This window comes from Acomys russatus, chromosome 13 (genome assembly GCF_903995435.1).
Source record: "Acomys russatus chromosome 13, mAcoRus1.1, whole genome shotgun sequence".
NCBI classification, from domain to species: Eukaryota; Metazoa; Chordata; class Mammalia; order Rodentia; family Muridae; genus Acomys; species Acomys russatus.
In genome coordinates, this window is record NC_067149.1 from 21,210,529 (window position 1) to 21,230,274 (window position 19,746).

General features: G+C 43.0%; 1 protein-coding gene across 1 annotated transcript in view; it reads right to left on the reverse strand.

Moving 5' to 3' along the window:
- The window catches only part of Adamts9 (ADAM metallopeptidase with thrombospondin type 1 motif 9), a 164,078-nt gene that overhangs the window by 39,728 nt on the left and 104,604 nt on the right, over nucleotides 1-19,746 (reverse strand). Inside the window, exons 29-30 of the mRNA XM_051154938.1 lie at nucleotides 9,155-9,322; nucleotides 2,308-2,481 (exon numbers count right to left, since the gene is read on the reverse strand). Of these exons, the coding sequence (XP_051010895.1) occupies nucleotides 2,308-2,481; nucleotides 9,155-9,322 (342 nt within the window). The remainder of the gene's footprint in view (nucleotides 1-2,307; nucleotides 2,482-9,154; nucleotides 9,323-19,746) is intronic.

Genomic DNA, 19,746 nt, shown 5'->3' on the forward strand with positions numbered 1-19,746 from the left:
AAACACAAGGGGTTCGATAGGACCTGTCTCTCCTTTGCTGCCACCTTGACCTTTAGTCTCCCACTCAGTGCCACTCATGGCTTCCAGCCATCTTCCTCAATCTGGCACCCTCTTCAAACTCTTCCTTGGAGTAGAAGAAAGCACATTAGCAGAAGGATAAACCGGTTTCTTTTTTCTTCCTTTTTATTTTATGTTATTTTATTTTATTCTTATCATTTATAGAGCCCAATCTCTCCATGGTTAATCTCTGATAAATTCACTACATACAAACCCTATCAGGCCATCTCAAGTCATTGTCTTTCCCCCACCCCTCCTCCCCTTCCTCCTCCTCCTCCTCCTTTTCCTCCTGTGAGGCAGGGTCTCATTATGTATTTTGACTGGCCTGGAACTTACAAAGATCCACCTGCCTCTGCCTCCTGAGTGCTGGAATTAAAGGCGTGCTCCATCGTGCTTAAGTCTTTCTATATGGAGCCTGATAGCAATATTTGAGGAAGGATTTCAAAAGGCCCACCTGCATAATACGTGCAAAGACAGAAGCTTCTGGGCATGTTTCTGGTGTGGTTTTCTATGCTATGGGATTCAGAAAGTATTGGGAATGGAGCTTATAATCCTCATGGTTGGCTCAGGAACTCTAGAATACTGGCTACGGTATACGCAGTTAGCTTCCGAGTCGTCTGTGAATGCTTCCTCACTTTCTGAGCTTTGGAACCAGAGACACAGAGCTGAGTTTGGCGGGAAGAGTCTGTAGAGAAAATGGGGGAGGGATAGACCGGAAGTAGGAATTCCAAAGACAGCCTCAAGTCCCAGTGAGTCAGGGAGTTGAGGTAACTTCTTTATCTGACACTGCCAGCTTGGAGAATGCAACTGATGACAGATAAGTGTCCTTTCCAACTTCCTCAAAACAGCTCCCCGAGGTTACTACCATTCCTGTCCTACAGATGGCAAGCCAAGGCTCAGAGATAGAAGAACTCTTGCTCTGAGTCAGCTGACTGTGGATGGCAGGGCTGAGATAAGGACCACACCGGTGATGTTAATCCAAGCTCCTGATAATGTATCTGGCTCAAGTTCAAATCATCTGAACTTTAACTGTTTAAGGTGTTCTCCCCAATACTACTCAACAGGAGCAAAGATAAGTCTAGGAGCGACATGACTCAGCAGGTGCAGGAAGGGGAATTCCTAAAGGGAGGAATGGACTCATTGCTAGGAAGGGATGGGGGAGGGCAGGGCTCGAAAGCCAATCCCAAAGGGTGCAGAAAACAGAAAAACCCTAAGACTTAAGAGAACAAACAGCATCATGTGTGGCTTCCTCTAGCTGCTAGATGTGAGACACCTGGACACTGGTGAAGTCTGCCCACCTGAAAAGGGGCTGATAATAATTCTTACCTCATCTAGTTGTTCAAAAGACAAAGTGAGACAATGGACAGAAAGCTCCCAGAACAGCGCACACCGCAAAACAGTCACCTTCAAACCACACTGCCTCGGTTTGGGAGCCACTCCTAGTGCCAGGGAGGCCTCCATCTTCCTCTTTAGCAGTGTGTGTGATTTATTTCATTCCAAAGTCAGCAGATCTGACTTTGCTTTCTAATTCTGTCCCCCTCCTCCTGTCATGTAGCATTCTGTTCTGGAAACTGGGGTTACGACCCGCCAATGTCTTACACTACCTCCAGCCCTCTTCCTCCAGCGGCTAGACTTTCCAGCATGGACACTCAACTCTCTGCTCTAGTCAAACATTAACTGGTGGAGTAGAGGGAAAATCAGTCTGGCCTGTTTCCGCATTAACTCAACAGTTCTTGCGGATTCCATCAGCTGTTGAAACCAGTGGAAATTCTACACTAATTAGAGTATTTCACACGGGTGTTCATCTTCTCTGCCTGACAGTTAATGCCACAGAAAGAGGAAAACCACAAAGTACATTTTACCTCAAGCTCAACTTGCAGCTTATGGCTATTCACATTGACACAGAATAACCAAATCCAAACAGACAGATTCAAATATTCCTCGCATCTCCCCTCCTGTGAAAGTTGTCTCTAGGCTTATATTCTTGGCCAAAGGCATGTTAAAGCTTTTTTTCCCCCTCCTTTCTTTTTTTTTTTTTCCATTTCAGTGAACCCAGCTCTGGAATATTCAAGGACACAGGAAGACACAAACAGAAGTTGCCTAGAGCCTGACTGCCGACACTTTGGGAAGGAGCCAGCAATGCCACTGTGTTCAATGGCTTTGCCGGCTCCATAGGGTGCGGATATGATGCTGACAAGGGGGTGGAGCGACATGCAGGCAGGTGTGCACTTACTTCATGGCTCTACTTACTTCTTGCCATTGCTCTGCCCTCCAAGTGTAGAGAGGACATGGCGAGGCTTGGCAGACACGCTCCGACTCAGGTCTGGTATATGGGCTGCACTCGCTCTCTCTGGCTGTTTTGTGTGTCCCGATCAGACAGCCCACATGCCTCTGCTGCACACCTTGGCCACAGGACACAGAGCACTGTGGAGACACAGGATGTAAGTAGGCACTTGGGCTCTTTCTGGAGGGCGGGAAGGGGTGGGTCACAGAGGAGGGCAATGCTTTCTTAATCCAATGATTTTCACAGCAGTCAAAATGCTTTCTCATTTCCAAGGAGGGGGACACCAAGGCAATATCTAAAAGCTGGAAGCTCACTGCAAATGCTGGACAGGGAGCAGGAGCTGCACAAGTGGGGGAGGAACCAAAGCTCTCAGTGGATGACAGAGGGTGGAGAGACTGTGGGGAAATGGCAAAATCCAGACGGAATGCTGCCACATTGAAATAAAAAAACAAAAAGCCATGCAGGACTTCCATCCTGGAAGATGTATGGATTTTGAAAATTGGGAGAAAAAAAAAAGAAGAAAAAAAGAAAATTGGGAGATACAGTTCTATAGTCTAACCCACAGAGAGCCAACCATTGACAATTAAAGCCGTATAAGCAGAATGACTTTCTCCTGTCCCCTTATTTTCTAGTTTCTGTTCCTGGAGACAGAACACTGCTTTGCTTGTTTTTTTGTTTTTTTGTTTGTTTGTTTAAATCATGGAATTCACTTAAGTATCTATGCCTACTTATAATCTCAAATGAATAGATGAAGAATAAAAGCGAATAAGGAAAAATAATTTCCCCAGGCTTAATGTTTTCAGTCCTTGAAAATCCCATTAATTACAATGAAGCATTTTGTTGACCAAGTTGCAAAACACCAATTAACTTTCTCTTAAATTAATTTTTTAATGGTTTCCTCATTGCTGGTTGCATAATCTCACTTATGGGCAAGCCAAGAATTATTGTCTTTATTAAGGTTTTGGCAGTCAGAAACCAAAGGCAACTTTTGATTAGAGAGAACTGCATAATGCTGCACTTAGTTATTAAAGGTTATTAGCAATTTTGAGGAGCATAAATCAGCCTCTATTGATTTCCCTGGTGTTGAGTAACAAAGTTTTCAGACACTCATGCCATGTAGTCAAGAGGAAGTCTCCTCTTAAAACAGAACCAGGCTCTTTATGCTAGGATTGCACGCTTGTCCAATTTACTTGTAGGAAAACTCAGGTGCTCTGTGAATGCTGGAAAGTGGATGCTTCTGCAGCTTAGGCTCCTTTGAGAAGGCAGCTTGGGAAATCCTATTGTTTCAGAAAAGTCTATGCTGGGGAACAGGCTCATGGCCCACATCAAAGGGGGCGGAAGACAATGCTTCGTCCCAACATCACTGCTATTGTTTGGGTTTAATTGGATTAATTGAATTGAATGAGTTTGTGACCCACAAGAAACCAGACTTTAAAGTCATTATGTTCTGGGAAGGAGAAGGCAAGGACCCTTAAATGCCACAGATGGCTTTGTTCCAGACAACAGCCACTTAGCTCATGGGGACTACGTGAGTAATGTTTTACACTGGCCGTACTGGGAAAGAAAGGGAGTAAAAGTTACTCAGCAAATGATAGAAATATTCAAGTGTCATCGACAATAACCAAAGAGTTCTGCATATTTGAACTTGGACTCTTAAATCCAAGAATATACCTCTAGAACAACGAGCAACAGAAATACAAAGAAAATAATAATGCAAACACACTGGAATTTGATACAAAGCTGATATAAGTTAAAAAAAAATCACGTGTTTTCCTACCAAAGAAAAATAGGGAAGGCCTCTAGAGTGTACTAATTAGGCTGTGAAGTGAATGGAACCCCTTTGTGTAAGTGTGTGGTGGGGGAGGGGTGAGTACACGTCTGCAGGCATGCATATGGTGGCCTGTGGTCAGTATTGGGTATCTTCCTCAGTTGCACTCCATGCTATTTTTTGAGAAAGGGTGTCTCACAGAACACAGAACTCACTGATGCAGCTACATTGGCTAGCCAACAATCACCAGAGTGGGCATACAGAGGCATGCGGCCAGATTTTGACCTGAGTGCTATAGATCTAATCTCCATCCTCACACAGGCAGAGCATGCACGTTCCTGGCGAGCTGTTTCCCTAGACTCCCAAACCTCTTTTAGATGCTATCGTTACTAAAAAGAAGTACCTAAAGTGCAGGTACTGAGAGTTGTAAGTACCTATAGCTTCAACAATCGCTTCTTACAATGTCTCATCCTTCTGCATAAGACAAATGAAGACACAGGCAACTTTCATTATATGATTTGTGGTTCCCGCTTCTGACGATCATCATGTCGAAGGCAACTTTGAACTAATACTTTTATTGATTAAAAACTATTACCATGACTTAAATGGAGAGTGAAGTGCAAACCCTGCTTTTCTGGCTAATGCATTTGTGGTAATCTCTGCTCCGAGCGAGGTACGCTGCAACTGAATTTCTCTCTGGTGCCCTGGTCCACAGAAGACAACAATGTATGTGCAGAGGCAGCTAGCCTTGCTTGATGAATTCTGAGAGATTATGCAGAATCCCTTAGGGAAAAAAACCAGCATCAGAAAGTCCCCAGCGCGATCCTGCATGTGGTTATGCTCAGTGAACTTTTTAGTTCCATGGCACAGGACATCTGCGCCGCCTTTATTAACGTGCCCCTCCCATCATCTTGGCAGGGCCGGTCTGTTTGAAAGGGTGTGAAAGGAGATGCTTTCCGTGGTGAACTGCTGAGCTGGGAGGCAGGCATCTTCTCTTTCCGTTCCCTGCTGTGCAATGCTAGAATGTAGAACTCACTGGCTTAAGCGGAACTTGACACTTACTTAGACTGTTTTTATGAAAAAAAAAAAATCTGTGAAATTTCTCATGTTTGGAAAAATCAATAAATACTTGAAAAATTAGAAAGGATTTTCTCACACAGTTTCTTCTAGTATAATGCTGAGCTTACGGTGGCACCGTTATTTTAAAGTGGGGACTAACTTGAAAAATGGGTGTTTGAGGTCTTGTATACATAGTGACATCAATAAAGCTTTTATAAATAATAGCATCACCCACTAAGCTTTCACGAAGTGCATCCCATGTGCTGGGCTCTATATTAGGGTCTCGGCCAAGCGCTTCTCGGTTGTAGGGGTTTCTGTGCGCTGTAGAAGTTTGGAGGTGTTCTTTCTGTCTCCGCTAAACTCAGTTACAACTCCCTCACTCCAGGCTGTGGTAACACTGCTACTTGTCTCATGGGATACAGAATTACCTTCAGTTGAGTGAATAGCAGTGTGCTAAGCATCTTCTGCAAAATATTATTTTTTTAATTTCTTAACAAACCTTTCCAATGGATATTCCATAAATAAACAAATCGAAGAACAGAGATAATGGCCTCATCTCAAGGACAAACAAACAAACCAAAAATTGAATCAAAATCAAATTTGCCAAGGCAATGTGGAAAAGTCATTGTGGATTAGAATTTGACTCCCAGTTTTAAAACACGGTGCTACCACAAGGCAATGTTTTATACTATCCCAGCAAAAGTTGGGGTGAGAAGTTTATATTCAAACAATGCACCACCAGCGTTCACGGCTCAAATAAAGCCCAAATAACCGAGACCAGAAAGTCCTTAAGGAACTCTGTTTCTCATCGCCACTCAGAGGATCACTCCCTTAAACGCGTAGCTCCAGAAAATGCTTGAAAAACCTCCCACAGCAAACAGCACCATCACATTGCTTTTCTTCTCACTAGAGGAAGAGTCAACATCAAGAACGGCGGGTGAACGGGTGATTCAGAGGGCAATCTATACATTTGCTAAAGAGATCACTTAAAAATGCTTTCTTGTGAATCTGAGATACCATGGCTTGTATGGCGTTCTGTTACATGCTATGGTGCTAAGGAGGTAAAGTAGATGGAGATAATTCTGCAGTGTGTAAGGGCCCATCCTGACCCCAAAACTGAGAAAAAGGCCAGTGACTCAAGAACGATGACCGAAGTGATGGCTGGAACTCAGGACTGCTGAAAAAAAGCAGTATTACTTTCAACCCAATATGTTTTTCTGATCACCTTATGGGTGGGGAGGGGAGGGGGTCCTAGAGGATCAGCGTAATCCTAGCAAACTGTACCCAGAAGGCTTTGGCCCCAGGAGAACGTTGAACCTTCATGGCATTAGGCTGAATCAAGAACCCAATGGTGATTTTTGTCTTAAAATTTCATCAGCATCTCCGAGCTCTTGATCAAAATCATCCAAGCAAATCAAACATGAGCGTTTGAGGGGAAAAAGAAATCCTTTAAGACTTTAGTGAGGATTTTTCTTTTAAGTGATTTCCTTTACAGCATCAAGATTTCAACGGACCCAGAAATGAAACACCCACTTTACATCACCAAACTCCATTTGGGGAAGGGACTATGAGGATATGGTAAAGTCTTATGCCAACATCCAACGTGTCTGATGATGATTATCAGACACGTTGATAAGATGAAAAATTGTACTAATTATTCTTTATACTTTGAAGACAAGATGACTGCAATATCGCTCCTAGCAGAAAACAGAAGGGCCAGATACAGCATTTAAATATTGTTGCAACTGAGCACTCATTACTTTTGCTTAATGTCATGGCCTAATGTTCTTGTTACTACCAGCTAAGCAGTGAGCTGGTGATCCTTAATCATGCAGACAGTCTTCCCACATCAACCGGTGGCCTGAGGGATTTTCAGGTCCTGCCTCCTTTTACGATTTATCCCTACAAACCAACTCTGGGTGATTGTTTTGAACAGGTATGTTTTTTTTCCCCTAAGGAGGCATTTTGTTAATAATTTATGTTTGAAAAACAATCAAACAAACAAAACAGGCTTTAGACCTAACCGTCCTAGCTTCATAAGCAATTTTAGGCTTCTCCTGGGTGTTGCAGTAAAACCCAGTTTGTGTTTACCAATAAAGAGCGAAAGATTCTTTTATGCATCTATTTAGTGAGCACATTGGCCTTTTAAGGCGAGCGATGTTCACGTGCTCTGAGCTTGGTACTCTGCGGGGAAAATGCATTAGATAAATAGATAAGAGAAGGCTAAAGCACATAACGAAGAGTAACAGAGCGTGAGAGCCTACAAGGGGACAACCTAATTAGTGTGGCGTCTTAAATAATGTTAGCTGCAGGCTTTGCATGAACTGAATAGCTCCAAAAACAAAAGGGCTGGAAGTTAAAAGATGATAATGGTCACTTAGAAACCATTAGGGGGGATGACAAGTGTGACACACCGCCTTGAACACGATCCCCCGATGGAAGCTGGAGGAAGGCAGAGCGTGGGTTCTTTGATTGTCAAATTAAAGGCAACAAGCAAACCCCAGATGTTTCTTTATGGCGCAGCCTCGAGAGGGACAAGACTGCTGTGCGGGACTGCTGCACTATTGCTGTACTCTCCCGTACCGAGGAGCATGGGTAGCGAGAACAGTGACGTCAGCCAAGGACATGTAAGCAGTGTTCAGGTTTCTAGAGGAATTTTCCACGACAGTGTTAAAGTGGAAAAGCCTCAGCTCTTCCAGGGCATCCAAAGCTGGAAGAACTCCAGAGGCCACACAGCCTGAGCCTAGTTTTCACTGATTCTAGGGAGTCGTTGGCACACAGCATGGGGGAATGAGAAAACTGGAGACCTCCTGCTGAGAGAAGCCTCTGCCTTAAGAATATAACGTTTTAAAAGAAATCGAACCTCACTACTGCTGCTTCCAAGCAAGCTCCTTAACCCTCAGAGAGGACATACAGGCAATGGGGTTGTGAGAACTCCTGTAAGGATTAGGTACAAGTAAGTTTAGTTTGTTAAACTTTTAAAGTTGCTTTTACAGGTTCGACAAGAGACTAATTGGTGTCCTGGGTCCCTCTTGTCTTCCACATCTAAAGCACATATCACTCTGATCCCAACAAAATATTAGAGAGTCTACTGGATTCAAGCCCAGCCCCACTCCCTGCCCCAGCAAAGCACTTGGCATTCATTGCTGCATTAAATCTAGCTAAGAACCACAAGAAATAGGCCCAGGAAGGTCAAACAAACCACCCAATTGTTACACTGCTACAACATGCAGAGACCATCCCTTCATGTTCCTCCATCTCAGTTGTCAGAAGCAAACAGGCAGAGAGATAGTGGCTAGTATTTCATTTGGCAATTGTGATGGTCTGAAAATGCTCTGTCCCACAGGTTCATCTTAGTTCACTGTGGGTGAACTCGTGGAGATGGGTCATTGGGAGTTGCCTTTGAGGGTTACAGATGGGGTCCACAGATATGGGTTCTATCTCTGTCTTTCCTGACCTGTCAAGATGTGAGCAGCTGTTCCCCCAAACCTCAGGCTCACAGACCATGCCGTACCAGCTGCCATGATGGACCGATATCCCCTGAAACAATAATTCAGATGACACCCATTCCTCCCCCCCCCCCAAGTTGTTTCTGTTACGTATTCCATGCGATCGGAAAGAATCTCCAGGTAAACTGAGCCCCAGTTTACCTCAGCCCAACAGCTCACCTCAGTGCAATCTAAACTAGGCTGTTCTACGTGGTGAATGACGTTGCAAGGCCACCAGCCAGATATCAAAGGGCCACTCCACCTTAGACGGCTGCCGCCTATCACCGTATGAGATTCAGCCTTAGGACCTCACCACTGCAGGAACTGCCAATGCTCTGTTGACCGAGGTCACTTGTACAAGGCCACCCAGTCTGCCAGGTGAAGATACCTCCCGGTTTGCAAAACGAAAACAGTGCAGAGAAATAATACAAGCGAACGCGTTTGGTGTCAGGCATGGGACGGAACAGAAGGAAGCGGTTGGGTAGAAGCATTGCTCACCTGACTCCACGTGCCAGCCTTCCATCTGGGACACCGTCCTCCTCGGCACCTTCTGTGCCCATGTGGCTTAGTAAGGTGCTTACAGTACGCACTCTCTAAATGGCTTCCATCTTTTGCCAAGCAGTAAACATTTCGTTGTTTATGCCCTCGACCACAAGAGACAGAACACTGCAATATAAAGCAACGGCAAGGTTGTTGTTGTGTTTTTTTTTTTTTAACACAGTGACTTTGATTAAAAAAAAAAAGGAAGAAAGAAAATGTGTAATGTGACGATAAGATCATGCCTAATGAGAGTTATCATTACTCGCTGCCCCCCACCCCCCTTTCAGCACGATTCTGGAGAATAACTCCAAGTCTTATTGGGAAGAAAGGTGGCAATAGGGGAAAAAAAAAACCCAAAAAACAAAACCATTCATGCATTATAGCGGCAGACCTATGTGGCGTGTTGGGGTATATGGCAACATGGGAAGATACTGACAATTTAACCTGAAAACCATCTCTTGATTCTGAAATTACTATGGCTTTTTCATGGAGGGAAGTCCCACTACAGAACAGTAAAGCACATCTTCAATGAAATATCTCCTGATTCATGGAACGGCATAAAGTGCATTTCCAATAAGACTGCATTCAATTTTCTCAAAGATCGTATTTAAGGAAACTCTCCAGCTATTTCGTTAAGGGGAAAAGCTCTCATTTCCACCAGCCCATTGGAAAGATGTGAAAAAGGCAAGAAAAAACCCTGAAAGGTTAGCTGGTGGGTAAGTCTGTGCCAACTGCAGGAGGGGGGCATTACCTTTCAACTTTGATCTGTGGGCTCACTGGACTGTTTTAAATGTGACCTTGTCTGACCACATCTAAGAAACTTGACTTTGATTTCAGATTAGGTTTCTCAGAAAGGTTTAGGAATCAAAGTGCCCATGGAGTCTGGACAAGAATGTGATGTGACAGCTTCTTGTAGACCAGGCAAGAGGCTGGCCCCAGTGGGTGCACTGAGACATTTAACATCCAAGGCCTCATTAGCAATTACAGAGTCTTTACTACAGCCATCATAAACTGATGGCTCAGATCTTTAAAGACATTTTATTCCCCAATATAATGGCCCTGCTTTCTACAGGGGAGTAAATTTAAGAATGGAGAATAAAAGGCAAAGTCTCAATGAAAACAGATTTCACATTACTTTTCTCTTGACTTCACGTATCTTATTCCCCCAGAGTAACTTTGTTATTTTATTTTACTTATTTATTTTTTTGGCTTAAATTACCCAAGTACCCTTTTTTGCTTAAAAGACAAACAGCCCCATGTAAAACAAGGGGCCTAATGCTAATTTTATCATTACTACCAGACCTCCTCAAAGTTACACCATTCATAAATATGCCAAAAATGTTTTTCTTTTTAAAAGACAAACCATTATAAAATCTTTAACTGTAGCTGGTAGGGAACTTAATATCTGTTTGTTAACATGTTTGCCTTTAACTTTCTATTTTGAGATGTGAAATATTCATGAATATATGATTTTGAAGTATCTATTCTGGAAATCTTAATATTTTATCTTTTGGAAGGAGCAAGCCTAATTTGAAGGTTTGCATCCAAACCAAAACCTGTAACAGTTCATCTCAGTGTTTGGGTGCATGTAGAGGGCTGAATATCCTTTTCAAAGGCTTCTTAGGATGAAGTTCTTAGTCTCTGAGAATGGCTAATGGCTTGCACAAGGATAATCCCTATTGCAAATTACCAATTCATACTTTTTAAAGATTTGTTTACTTATTAAGTATACAATGTTGTGACTATGCTCTGGAAGATGGCACCAGATCCCAGTATAGATGGCTGTGAGCCACCATGTGGTTGCTGGGAATTGAACTCAGGACCTCTGGAAGAACAGGCAATGTTCTTAACCTCTGAGCCATCTCTCCAGCCCTTGCCCCCAATTCATACTTATTTTTTTTTATTTTTTATTTTTTGGTTTTTCGAGACAGGGTTTCTCTGTGTAGCATTAGCTGTCCTGGACTCAGTTTGTAGACCAGGCTGGCCTCAAACTCATAGCAATCTGCCTGCCTCTGCCTCCCAAGTGCTGGAATTAAAGGCATGTACCACCATGCCTAGACCTCATAATTTTAAAAATGTTACTTCAGTAAGAAAATATGAAGTCATAGTTACAATTTGGGATAAATTCATTTGCTTAATGAACAGAAGGTTTATTTTGTACACACTGTGTCTGTGGCAGATATTATATAACATACTGGAAATACAGCGATAGCAAAATTGACAGAGTCCTTGATCTCAGGGAGCTTATTGACCAGTAATGGGAATTAATATTGCTCAAGTAACGACAAAAATAAGTATTGTATATGTGCTGTCACCGAGTTGATGTCTAAGAAACAAATAAGTGAGTGATTGAAAGAGGGCTCCCTGAAGTCTTCTATGGGGCTACACCGGGCAAGCTTGAAGGCCATAAAAGTGAATTGAATTATAGTTAGCACATATTTGAGGAGAATTAATTCAGGATAAGGAGTAATCTAATTTTTGTTTTGAAAAATTCCACTTTGACTACCAAGGTAAGTACTAGATATGAACACAGGGTAAGTGGAAGCCATCAGATTTGTGTCAGCAAGAGATGGTAGCAGTCTGGATGACCATAGAGAGGTTCTCAACCTGTGGGTTGTGACCCCTTTGGGGGGGTCCACTGATCCTTTCACAGGGGGTCAAATATCATATATCCCGCAGCATATCAGATATTTACATTATGATCATGGTAGTAACACAATTACAGTTATGAAGTAGCATCAAAAATAATTTTAGGGTTGGGGGGTCACCACAACATAGAGAACTGTATGAAAGGGTTGCAGCATTAGGAAGATTGAGAAGCACTGGTATAGAAAGTCTGGGTGGGGAAAGGTGGTAGGTCAATGTTGTATTTTTTTTTTTTTTTAAGTAGGAATGATAGTACCTTATGGGCCAGCTGTGGGATGAAGAAAAGAAGGCAAAAGATGACATTCAGATATCTGGTTTGAGCAACTGAATAGATAGTGATAATATTTGCTACCATTTAAAAAGATGATACACACTGGGAGAAAAAGCACTGAGAGTCAAGGGTATGTTTATTTGTAGGAAAAGGATCTGACAGAAAGCATATGGAATAGCAGGTGGTAAGATATACTTGATTAGAGTGAAAAACAAAACAAAACAAAACTACTTCTTTTTGGCTCATCAAAAAGACATGAGCAAGCTTAGAGCAAGTATACCTTTAGGAACAGTCATTTGTGTGTGAGCTGTTCAAACAAGCTAGCCCTCAAAATGAAGTGGAAAAAGAGAGTTCATGAAAGAGTTAATAATCTGCCAGAGTCGTTAGATGACGCAGTCTACCTTCTCTGATCTAACCCATGGACAGGACAGTCTCCACAGTTATGTGGAGAGCATGGACTGACGTAGACATTAGCTCCGGTGCCCCATATTTAACCACCTTCTGTTTGTGGGGAGGCCTGGTGGCACTCAAAGAAAGAATAAGCAGGCTACCAAGATGAGACTTGATAGCCTATGACCATATAGTGGGGAGGAGGTCCCCCTTGGTCATAGACCTAGGGGAGGGGAATAGGGTGAAAGCAGGAGGGAGGGAGGAACGGGAGGATATAAGAGATGGAATAACAATTGAGTTGTAATCTGAATGAATTAATTAAGAAAAAAAAAAGAAGACACGATCTAAAAGAAGGTAATGCTCTATAGAGTCAGAACTAGAAAAGAAAGTCTCAACATCCTCACATTCACTGCGTGCCACACATTGCCCCAAGATGTTATTATCCCTAAGACTTGTATACTTTAGCCATCCCAACCTCCCAACGCAATTCAGCAGTACAGATAGGTACTGTTACTAGGGATGAGCCAAGTGGCATTTGCAAAACAGTACAACCACACTGCCTGAAATTCTGTTTCACACACACACCGCTCCAGTATGAGTAGATATATTTCTATTGGGAATAATAACAGTGCAATGGGAAAAAAAGCCATCAAGAACCTTGTCAGTGACTCTTGCGAGGTATACTACAAATCCACTAACATCTATTGCCAACGAGCCAGTGAAGAGCAAACTAAGTTCTAAATACGATGCCTTCAATATATAGATTCGCTGTCCTCTATCTATTTCTATGTGCATTTCCTTTGGAGGAGACTTTGAATGGAAGTGGAGACAGAAAAAAGGGAATGTGTCACTTTACCGTGATTCAGTACACGTGTTATTTGCCTGGGATTATTAAGATGTCAAGGTGATTAGGAAGTCCTCACGGCATCTCATCTGACAGCAAACACTCTCCATTCGAGGTTTTCTAAATTACCATTGAAGAAAAGCAGTTGTTCGTAGAAATGCTCAAGTCTAACAGGCTCCTGAATAGGACTATTATGACTTCATAAAGGAGCTGTCACTCTGATAATCAGATAAACACAGGTTCCAGCTCTTACATTCTGAGGGAAAATTCTACCTGCTCATTCCCGGTTTTTTTTTTTTTTTTTTTCCCCAGGCAAAAGATGACATTTACATCTGCCTGCGTCACCAAGACACAGTAGTTATACTAAGTACGTCATCTACTACTCTTTATTTACTGGCCACACGTCTCAAAGTTCTTGCTCCAGGGAACATTTCATTCCTTACATTTTGCAGCCGAAATAGCCTCCTAGTTTGCCAGGATACTGACTTTTTCCTCTTGGGAAATGACTCAACATATTTAAGAGACCAATTCGTCCTTGCCTCCCACCCCTACCCCAAATTCGAGCAAGACTCTGGACAGTACTATCACATGCTTGGTACTTAGAAACACCATGGTCAGCCAGCCCAGATGCCTGGGATTTCAAGCTGTTGTTTCTGCGGGGCCATTTAAAGGCATGCTGGAAGCTGGACTGTGTTCAGAAGCGCTGCCACTGTCCATTCAGTAAGGTCTAAAAAACGTGAAATCCTTTGCATTTCAACTCAGCTGGTGGCCATGAAACTCAAGACGAAGGCAGTGGGCTCTCATAGCATCTCCCCAGAGGCTTAAGCTCTCTAGAAAAGTAGCTGTAGACACAAGGTAGGTGTGCATCTGGTGCAATGGCTGTGATCTCAGAGGATCCTTGCAACTCATCTTTTCACTCGTGCTAAGGGTCATGGTTCCTTAATCATCAAGAAGTCTACAAACAACCCCAGTGTACATCCCTGACCGAGAAAGGCTGAATACCAGAAGAGAATGAGTTCTCTGGCCTGTGGCATTGCTAAGGATGTGGACATACCTGGCATGATGGAGTTCTGTGTGGACTTGGCAAGTCCCACATTAAAAACCTGGAAGGAAGAAGAGGGAAGCGTGGCGGTAAGAAGAGGAGGGTGGGGGGTCAGGTGTGTTCGTGGAGTATGGCTATCTGGGTGGAGCTTGAAGGCTCCAGGTCTGGGAGGCTGTGGGCCAGGACTGGCTGAACTGTGCCAGGTGTCTGAAAGACGTGGGTGGGTGGGTGGTGCAGGACGACAGCCCTTGCTCAGTTTCTGCAGAGATGATTTGTAATCTTGATAGATGAGGCTGTGTCTATGTAAAATGTGGAGTGAGGGATCCTGATCAACTAGGATCTATTCCTAAGCCCAGGACTGGCTCGTTGCAGATAGAAAATAACAAGGATTAAAAGACAAGGGAATGTTGGGTATTGGAGCCGATTAACAAAAACGTGGGACTCTTCTGACTAAGTGAATTTTGGCAGTCAGATGGCTAACATCATGCGGTGGGCAGAGTGCTGTTTAGACTCTGTGCTTATTGCTTCTCAAGAGATTTCTCTTCTGGTGCTAGAGAATTGGAAAAATAATACCTAACTCATCACATTAAAAATTATTGGTCGCAACAACAAAAAGCTTTTCTTGATTCTACTTTCATTTTGCCTTTAACAGAACAAAGTTACATGTCGCCCAGAAAGTATGCCATCAGAGAGGATGCCATGCCATGTGCAAGGCTCAGGTGTGTCTTTACCAAATACAGGAACACACATGAAGTGAGCAGTGCACAAGTGTCGCAACACTGGGGAGGGCAAAAGGACAACTTTATACTCTAGAGCTTTTGTTCTACTATGAAAACAATGTAAATACAAGGCTGCAGACTTGGTGGAGGGGTCACAGTTTCAAACACGCTGATGAATGGCAGGCCTAGAGAACCACGTGGAAACTGGAAAAAGGCAGTATATGTAACTACAGTTAACACATGTTTATTTACCTGTATACTATAGCCAGTCAGAACATATTTATGAAATTAACACACAAAAGCTATAGCCTCACAGAATAGCACCATGAGCTACACACTATATTAATAAAGAACCTCTTAGAATCTCTCAGTTCTAATGATGAACTGATTTGATATAAGTGAAGATTTAAAAATGGCTAGCCCCCAAAATAAACTTTGACTGTAATTACCAACTGCTAGATTAGGCGTCTCTTACTTAATTGTTAATATGAACATGACACTGGGCTAATAAGGTACATTAGCTTCCCTCCTTTAATCCCAAAGAAATGTGGCTCAGGTATTATTAGGGGTTTTATATAGTGTGTATAAATAATAGTAAATAATGCTATATAGACAAATATTAGGTACTATATAGACAAAGATGCTGAGGGCCTAAGAGTGACTTCACTTACCTAGAGTCACAAAACTGGGAAGCTGCAGAGTTGAGGGTTAAACACATCTCCATGTTCACCGTGCTAATCCTTAGACTAGACAAGGCGCTGGGTAAGCCAGGTAACTGCTCACTTCTACCTCCCTATGAGAATGCCTGGAAGCAAGGACCTCAGAGAAAATGCCTTGTAAGACTCCTTCAGAGTCCTCTGATCACTCAGCCTTCTAAAATGAGAGTGGCTAAGCAGTGCTAATAGCTCTGACTTCAACATGTTTTACATTATCTTCAACACATTGGAAAGGGAAGGCGTGATAAAGAACAGATACAGTCACATAAATACAAGCCCACATTGCCCCATAGCTGAAATCACACCCCACTTCTCTCTTTGCCATTTTGAGGTATACTAACCCTTTGGGGGCCTCCCTAATGTCCTGTGGTGAATTATCATTTCTGTTGACTGGTGAATGGATCTAGGCACGGTTATGGATAGAAGGCTGCAGGCTACAAGTTATGGGCTATCAATTCATGGGGGGAGGTCAGTTTCTCAAATACTTGAATTATGAGCCATCACAATGATTATTAAGTCCATTAATTTCATTCTCAAGGCTTGAGAAGACATGAGATGACATGCTTAAGGTCATGCAGAAAGAAAGGCACACATATAGAAAGAAGAAATCATTTGGTGCCAGTCACACTGGAGGTTCTAAGGGTTTTTCACGCTACCAGGCTAACTAGGCATCCCCTCTTTGCTTTACCAGTTGGGCACACCATCTACAGCTAGCACAAAGGACAGAAAGAGTGAAACCAAGAAGATAGTACGCTCTTGTGACTTTGAAGGACTTCCAGTACCAACATGAACAAAAGTAAGAGTGGATCCATGAGGCCAATAAAGAAGAGAATCTAAAAAGTGGCTGTTCATGGGAGCTAAAAAAGAAAATGACAGCTGGTTGCAAGGGGTTCACCTTGCTCCAAAATGCAAAAGAAGGTTAGAAGCCAGACAGACGTGAGATGGAATCATAACCACTTTAACATCGTGCCACTGGGGACATGTGACTTAACTTCTCTTGGCTTAGATTTAGTCTCCGTTAAGGTGAGATAGTTGTGGTACCTGTGAACAATGCAGTTATGTGATAACTTAAGGAGATAATGCTTCCCATCTTGGGCAAACAACATAAAAATAAGACAGATTTGCTATAACCACCGTTATTTTCTATCCAATGGAGTCTTCTAGCATGTTGCCAGATATGCCATCATCAAAGTAGCATCTTTAAGGAAAATATTTGTCAGCTTATGTACCCTAACATTAACATTCCCTTGTAAAGAGCACAGAGAAATCTAGAGATCAGACATGCGTGCTGAAGATGCCTTTGCTAACACCCTTTGCTCTTCTTTAGACTATCCCTTATTTAGTTCAGTCTCTTCACCAAAGTGAGAGAAGATGGGCACGGTATCTGAATGCCATGCATCTTTTCTGCTCCTTCCTCTTGCTTATCCTTTTCATCTCCATCCACACTTCTGTTCTTCTCTGGACTCTGGGATGTAACTACTTCACGTATCCTAGGTCTAGAATTAGCATCAGAAATAACGACCACTAAATATAAATTTACACCCTTCCCCTTGTCAAGAACCAAACTATTGAAGAGGAAAAGAGAGAGTTTCAACAGAAAATAAGGGCTGTGCTTTCAGGGTGTATAGCCAGTGTCAACTGGATTTCTTGATGGCTATTTATGCTAGGACTACCCTGGCACTTATTAGCATAAAAAGGACCCCCAGAAAGCATGAGTTCACCAGGGAAGAGCACAGAAGAAAAATGATATGGTGGTCACAATCATCCTTGCTTGATAGAAACACTAGGCCACCTTTCCATGCTTGGCCTCACCCCACCTCGTTGCTCTGGAAAAGCTAACTGCTAAAAGATCTAAGGAAAGGAACTATGATTCATATGTCATCTATTGGGTCATACTTCAAAACATCTGTCAGGATTGAGGCCAAGTAGGTGATCTCTCCGAACAAGCGAGATGGCAGAGGCCAGGTGTTTAAAGGGAGACAAACAGAAAGAAGTGCTCATGCTCTCAACCCAACAACACCCCCACCCCAAGAGCTAGGAGGTGCAGCTCTCTCTAGCCTCCCCTCTCTCACCTTCATTCTCACAAGAGAAGTGGTTCACACTAGAGGGAGAAATGAATTTTAACACTAAATACAGCAGTACATGAAATCAGACAGTCTGTGAAAATCCAAACTGCTATACACTTGTTCTGCAAAAATGTGATTATTACAGTTTTTCTCCTCATCAAGAGAGAAACAAACCCCATAAAAAGCTGCAAATTTAGTATCTGGTAAATTCTATCCTAGCTAAATGATGCCCGGGAGGTATGAGGCGTGTTGCATTGCCAGGCCCGATTCTTCTTAATGTACCTTGTGGCTGCCCAAGGCCACTGCCCAGTTTTGTAAGTCTTCTATCCTTTTCATGGTTACCCATTATGGACAGTTGTAAGCTGGTTTGAAGACAATAAGGGTGTTGGTGTTTTTTCAGGAAAGGAGTGAGGATGGCATAAGGACCCACACCGCCTGCAATAAAAGCACTTAAGAAAGCAGCTGAAAGCAAAACAAGGGCACTGGGTGAGACACAGGCCCCAAAACCCTTAATCGTGGATGATCCAAAGGTGAATGAAAAGGTGTCTAAGCTATGGACTAGGGAAATGGCTCAGTGGTTAAAACACTTGTGCCTCAAACATGAGAACTGATAGTTGAGTCCCCAGCCATGTAAATGTTAGTTGGGCATCATGGCCCACCTGTAATTCTAGAGGTCAGAAAGAGGAGACAGAAGATCTTTAGGGAAAGCTGGCTAGCTAAGATTAGCTGTATTGGGGAGTTCTGGGTTCAAATAAAAGACCCCGACTAAACAAATAAGGTGGAGAGCAACAGCAGAAGAATTGGGGCTCTGCACATGTGCACATTTGTGCATGGAGCATGTGCAGGTACACATACCCATACATGTTTGAATATGCACACCCATGCTCCTGAGGCACCACACACACACACATACCTGAAAAGAAGAAGAAGAAGAGGCATCTAAGTTAGTAACTGATGGACAAGCTATGGTTGGTGGGACCAGTAACTGAAATGTCTTGAAACGTGGAGGTGGACTGTGATCAAAGGTCTGGGGGCATGGGGGAATCAAGGCAATCTAGAGATGCTTGTCAACAGCTGTCAAGCCTTGGAAGTCCCACTTGATGTGACCTATGTTAGTATCCAAGGTCTGGGAAGCTTCAGTCACCACTAGGAATGCTTCTGTAGGAAAGCAATTCATCAGTTTGTCTCTAGACTCTAGTGTGTGCCTGCTGTAGTGCATCCCTTTCAGGCCATGTCCCCATCAGTCATCTAAAAGACATAGAAGCAGTGTGCCTTTCCTTGTCTCCGCCAATCTACACCGCTTTCTTAGTCTGCCTGGCCCTTTGTCCATAACCTTAGTGTAACAGGAGCGTCTTTATTTATATGAAAAAGTTGTAAAGTAGACCACACAGGTGGCCCCCTATGTCCACTGACTCTGAATCCAGATTCAAGCAACCTTGAGTCAAAAACATCTAGGGAAAAATTACACCTAACATGTAGAGACCTTTTGTTGTTGTTGTTGTTGTCGTCGTCGTTGTTGTTGTTGTTGTTGTTGTTCCGTAAACATCACAGAAATATTTGTAGGGCATTTCCATTGACTTATAGTAATAAGGAAGACATAGATAGGTTGTATAGAATACTACACTATTTCTTACAAAGGAACCGGGCTTCTCCATCTACCGAAGCCTGGGGGGTTCCAGTGAGGGGTGCTGAAACCCCCACACCCGCAAGATAACAAAGGAGAGCTGAGAAATTCCTTATGTTTTAGGAAGCAGTATAGGTAACCAAGTGACGTTTGGGAGGCTACTGATCCCACCGTAGAAGGGAGGCGTGCCTAAGTATTTGAGCCTGTTGGATGCAGAGATCTGTGTCTGAAC